Genomic DNA, 6,000 nt, shown 5'->3' with positions numbered 1-6,000 from the left:
TATTATTTTATTAAAACATTTTTAAGGTTAGTCTCAGAAAAGGCAACAAAAGGCAGAGGCATGAAAACATTCCGCAGAAAGTCTGAAGTCAAAGAACTCACTTTCCCAGCATTCCGTCTGTTTCCGCTCCTGCGCAGAAGCCCCGGCTTCTCCGCTCAGCGTCAGTGCCATGACAACAGGACGATGGCTGCGGACAGAGGCTGAGAAATGTGATTTCTACGCGAAGAAGGATTAAAAAAAAAACCTCGCGTCTTTGTGGGAGCGGCTCGTTAACAACGTGAAGGTAAGAAAACTCCGAGAGAGGAAAGGTGGAGAAAAGAACAACGAGTCCGTTTTTCACCTGTTAGCTGCCGTTTTGTATCCAGGTAACTTGGAGGGCTAGCTAATTAGCCCGCTAAGCTAAAGTTAATTTAGCCGGCTTGACGTGAGCTGTCAGCTAACTAGCCTCTGCGGGATGATTCGACATAAAACAAGAGGATGTGTTGAAGTGTTTTTCTTGTACTGTCGCTCATTGTTAGAGGACTTATTTAGCATCTCATGAGGCTCATGGGCAAACATGAATGACCCCACAGGTGTTTGTTTAGGTGCTTTTAGAGTTTTCATGGACTGACTGATCTGTTGTCAGGGGAGGAGGGGAGAGCACAAAAACATGAAATACTCAACTTAGAGGAGAGTAGCTTCTGATTCAAAATGAATCAATTGAAAGCTTCCCTCTCTCAAATGTTTTAAAAACTGTTTCCAGTGTGTCTTTACCTGTAACACCCTCTACCTGGACATCAGTCAGTCCTCCCTGTCCCGCTTACAGATGTTACAAAACCGCTGCTGCTGGCCTGTTTACTGGAACCAGGAAGAGAGAAAGCATCCCTCTTGTAGTTCTTTCATCTTTGCACTGAAGGCTCCCAGTCAAATACAGGATTGAGTTTAAGGTTCTTTCATTTGTTTTCAAGGCTTTAACCTTTTTACCGGCTGCAGAATGTGAGGAGTAAAAGAGACTCATCAGTTAAAATAATAAGATACCTGTAGCTGACATTAAGGTAAACACACGTGTGTGTCTATTTATTCAGTCTAGTTTGTCCCCTCTGTTCATGGAGATCAGCCGTATTCTGCTTCGGGCCTTTCTTACATTGAAGTACTTTTTAAAAATAGTTTGAATCTGTTGTCTTCTTTTGTGTTATCAGTGTTTGAATCAGCCTACGTTATCCACCTCCAGGGACAGTGGGGGTCCCCGGAGTTGGGTTTGAAAACTGATGTATGATGACTTTTCCTTCTTGTACAGTATGAGTCTCACACCAGGTTGTTTAACTAAAGGAACAACTTCATTATAATAAAGTAAAATACAATACAAATCTGATACCAATACAATAGCCGATATCTTTCTTAGATTTTTGTCAATCTGTAGCGATCGATAGATATAGATATACACATTATCCCATTATCACATGCAGTTATCAAACACTCGTTGGAAAAGATTTAAAACGAAGACAAGATGGTCACTGAACTGGAAAGTAACTGAGCATGAACGTGCATCACCACTTGACACTCTGGAGAGTGATGATGCTCATTGTTATCCATATAGCGCCCTCTGCTGGTGTCAGAGAACTGCAAGTGTAATACATCAAGCTCTATTTGCTTTAATGCTTTTCCCGTTCACTCTGGACTGGTCGACAGTCAATCACCGGGCTGGTGTAATACAATGAAACTCAAATGAACAGCTGGGATCGGCTCCATCATGCCGCTTGTTTTTAGACATGAATCCTGAGAGTCAGCAGAGCTCAGGACGTTGTCAATCACACGGCTCTGAACACGTTTCCTCGCATCCCCTTCATGCTGACAGAAGACATTAATGCACTTGCATGTAAAAAGTGCAGGCGATGAGCAACAGGTTGTGCCAAGTAAAGTCTATAGACCCTTTAGACCAAAAGTCCCCAGGTCTAAAAGGTTCAGGGACTTCTCTTTAAGGCTCTAAAAGGTTCATGTGGCCCTCAGTTGCCCGCTTCCTGAAGTTCTGGGAAGATTATGCCAATCAGGCTTTTTGTTATGAGGACATGCATGCAGTCCCTGGACCTGGCACCACCCCCCTAGCAGGGTCTTTTTTAGGGGTAGATCTTTTACCCCAGAACTTAATTTAGACCCTGGTTCCTGCGGTTGAAATGCACATATAGTTCCTCAAAAGGTCCTTGGTCCTGGGGGATAGTTCCTCGGTCTAAAAGGGGCTTATGAAGCCCAAAGCTGAGCAGCCAGCCGCAGCAGGATGATGCTGTAAGGCTATTAGTCTGTTATAAATAAAGGTGTTGTTACAGGTGAGTGGGACTGGAAAGGGATCCACACCACGATGCCTCCATGTCCACTCTTTATTTCAATCACTTTTATTTTGGTAAGATCAGGAAATAATCAGAATCAGGTTCCACATACGAGGACCAGTTATACTAGTGCAGAAAGCAAAGAGAGCAATAACATCAACGTGCCACAAAACAAAGTTTCTGTTTTGAGTTTTTCATGCAAAGTTTTTTTTTTCTTGAGTTTTATTTTTGGGCCTTTATTTAGAGACAGTGGACTGAGTCAGAAATCAGGAAGGAATCTGTATGTGGACTAATGTTTGTTGATTTGAATATGATTAGTTGATTATCTGAATTTTAAAATGTATCTCTTTATCTGTTAAGTGTTCCTAATATTTTTTAAAACAAAACAATATTTTAGATGTTTACATAAAATCACTCCAGAGTTTTGTTTTGTGACATTCTGCAGATAAATCAACGATAAGAATAAAACAGAACGCAGAGACGCTGTAATAAAGAGCGGGAGCAGAACAGCATGAAGAATCATGCAGCTGTTAATGCATTAAATGATTGTTATTAAATTAAAAGTGATGAGTGGTGACGTGAGATAATCACAGGTTTAGTTTAGTCTTTGTAAACATTGGTGATTACATCAAAAGTTGAAGGTTGATTCTTTAACACAGCCTCTCGTCTGCTCACGAGGGATTCCTCCTCTGGATTAGCTGACGGTTCCACCTGCTCAGCACTTAGCGAGGAGAAAAGCTCCCTCCCCCCACTCACTTCTCTCAATGCTCACACTCTGAATCCTGGGGTCATGTGACTGCACCTTCGGCCTGCCATTGGCAGCAGGTGTCAGTGTGGTTCAATGTGAATCGAGAGCCTCAAAGTGCCAACGGACAGTCGGATTAAAACGTGCTGAAATTGAAATGAATTCAATTCAATTCAAAGGGCTGTATGGACATTAAGTTAAAATGATAACAATAAATATGAAAGACTCAGAGCTGTGCAGGATTGCAAACGTGTACAGAAAAACTTTTGGTGTTTAACTTAGGGCCCGACCGATATGGATTTTTTGGGGCCGATATCGATATTAGGGAGAGAATAAAATACCGGACAGTGATATATCGGCCGATCTGTAGAAATAGATAGATTTAGATATCCACTATCAGTGTGTTGATCAAAGATTTGTAACAAAGACAAGATGGTCACTCAACTGAAAAGTAACTGCACATGTACGTGCATCACCGCTCGACACTCTGGAGTGATGATGTTTGTTGTAATCCATATAGCGCCCTCTGCTGGTGACAGAGAACTGCTAGTTTAATCCAATGAAAGTCTAATGAAATTATATTTAAACGGATGAATAAATCGAGTAATATTGGCGCATAGCTGTGATAAAGTTAGCCGATACAGCTAATATTGGCCGATTAATTGTTCGGGCTCTGTGTCAAGATTTTGGAATAAAATGTCTTTAAGTTTTTTAACTGTTTGACTAAAGAATAAATCAGAAGAGCTCTGCAGAAGGGCGGCAGTAGCTCAGTCTGTAGGGACCTGTGTCGGGAACTGGTTGACGTCCCGGTGTGGACCAAGTCTGGAAGTTTGTCTGGTAGCTGAAGAGGTGTCACTTCACCTCCTGAGCCCTGCCGAGGTAAGGCAAGGCTCTGAATCCCCCAACTGCATAGGATCGTGTTTGTGTATGTGTGTGTATTTCTACCTCTCGGTGAATCGAAGTGTAAAAATAGGATTGGTTACAAACGTCTGACTTCTTGTACGCTAAATGTTTTCTGTTACAAAGGTCATCGTTGTTGCAGCCATGACAAATAAAGGACTGCACAGATTTCATTTCAAATAAAAATGGCATCACAAATCACTGAAATATCTAACGTTATACTGTTTCTGTTCTCTCTCTCTGTGGAAGCAGAGGCAGCATGTCTCTGTTCAAGGCCCGTGACTGGTGGTCTGCAGCGCTCGGGGAGGGGGAGGAGTTCGACCAGGGATGTCTCTGTGTCGGAGACGTGGACAACAGCGGCAGCGGACATGGTCAGTGTGAAGTGAGGAAGTGATACATGTATAAAGTATATATATGTATAAAGACGACTAGATGTACATCGTAGCATTCACAAGGGATTTCTTCTTCTTCTCTGTAGATAAGATCGTGGTGGGCAGCTACATGGGGATGCTGCGAATATTCTCCCCACATGCCAACAAGTCCAGCGAGGGAGCTCCGACGGAAGCCCAGCTCCTGGAAGTCAAGCTTCAAAACGCCATCATCCAGGTGGAAGTGGGCAAGTTTGTCTCGTAAGTCAAAATCACAAACCAGCGAGGAAACACAAGAAGTGTGTACAAAGAAATGTACACATGATGGACTGTGGGCTGACAACAATGCAGCAGCCAGTATGTCCTCCTTCTAACTTCAGATTCTGGTCCTGAATGCTCTGGATTTGTTTGAATCAGAGAAGGTAGGCAGTTTTAAGGCGACCCCCCCACATGGCTGTTTTGGACACCCCTCGGTTTGCCAGATATGAGAGCAGTTATCAGGTCAAACCAACAGGTGTTGCAGCGATGGAAGCGGGCAAGAGAAGTGGTTCAGATAGAAGTGATTGTACCCGACCTAAAAAGCCTCTGCATGTTTCTAATAAGCTCCACGAGCAGAAACGTGCTCAAACTAGGATCAATATTGGAGATGCTTTTGAAAAATGGAGAGAGGTTAGAACGCAGAAAGGTTTACAGACCGATGCAGAGCTGGATAAACACTGAAGCTTCAGTGTCCACCACATGGCAACCTGCGTGAACATCGACTCTAGAGAGGAGGGGGCGGGGGGAGACAGCTCTCTACAATGTTTAGAATTTAGACTGCAGTACCCATTTTAAACACTAGGTGTCAGAGTTACATACTGCTCCTTTAATGTTGTTGAATATTTTGTAACTTCAGAGCGGACATTGAGTCAATATTTTAGGTCTTATCAGTTCAGCTTGTACTTACATGTATGTATTGAATTAGTTCTATCTGTTTCAGTCTTAACACGCTGCCTCTCCTGATAAATCAAGTTTCTGAAGATCTTTACGCTAACACCAGGATCATTGATGGTATTGCTAATCCCCCCTCTCCCCCTCCCTCCAGCCCTGTTGGCTGCCTTCCTGTATGCGAGACATTCACTTATGTGATTGGTTTGTAGGTCAAAATAGCATTAGCCTTATACCCTCTGCCAGGAAGCTGCCTTAAATCTCAGTCTCACGAATTCAGAGCTTCACCTCATTGTCTGAGGACAAATTACAGATTGCACTCTCCCCAAGAATTAAAGGCACAACTAGGGTGTAGACAGAAGAGTAATTGTGTCTTTCGCCATCTAACTGGAGCACCGATTGCAAACACATGTGATCCGGTCAAATGGTCGGTTCAAGTTTTTTCTCCGTTCACTCTCACACGTGTCTGCAGCTAACTTAGCGATAGCAACGTCATAAGTCTGTGAACATCTCCACACAGACTCTGTGAAACAGCGCTGCGTTACAAACACTTTAGATATCCTAGCGGACGCTAAATGCACGCTCCACTTTTCTCTTCCTCCACGTGCAGCAGGAGCAGTCAGAGATACACACACGTCCAATAATGAACAGGATGATTATATAAAGTGTCTAATATTGACAAAGCTAAATCAAGAGAAAACTTGTTTTGAGGAATAATAATTTATTATTCTCTGATGGATTTTTGTTTTTAGTCTGTAAT

At 42.8% G+C, this 6,000-nt stretch overlaps 1 protein-coding gene across 2 annotated transcripts in view; it reads left to right on the top strand.

The window, feature by feature from the left end:
• Positions 1 to 135: 135 nt before the first annotated feature.
• LOC132983450 (protein PTHB1-like) overlaps positions 136 to 6,000 on the top strand; it is a 30,521-nt gene continuing 24,656 nt past the window's right edge. The window contains exons 1-3 of one of the 2 annotated variants that reach the window (XM_061049760.1): positions 136 to 283; positions 4,198 to 4,316; positions 4,424 to 4,574. In XM_061049760.1, the coding sequence (XP_060905743.1) occupies positions 4,205 to 4,316; positions 4,424 to 4,574 (263 nt within the window). In that variant the 5' untranslated portion in view covers positions 136 to 283; positions 4,198 to 4,204. Of the gene's footprint in view, positions 284 to 4,194; positions 4,317 to 4,423; positions 4,575 to 6,000 lie in introns of both variants that reach the window. The other variant, XM_061049761.1, reaches the window with a different exon arrangement.

This window comes from Labrus mixtus, chromosome 11, assembly GCF_963584025.1.
Source record: "Labrus mixtus chromosome 11, fLabMix1.1, whole genome shotgun sequence".
Classification (NCBI taxonomy): Eukaryota; Metazoa; Chordata; class Actinopteri; order Labriformes; family Labridae; genus Labrus; species Labrus mixtus.
The sequence above is the reverse complement of the archived record's forward strand: the minus strand, read 5'-3'. Positions and strand labels throughout refer to the sequence as shown.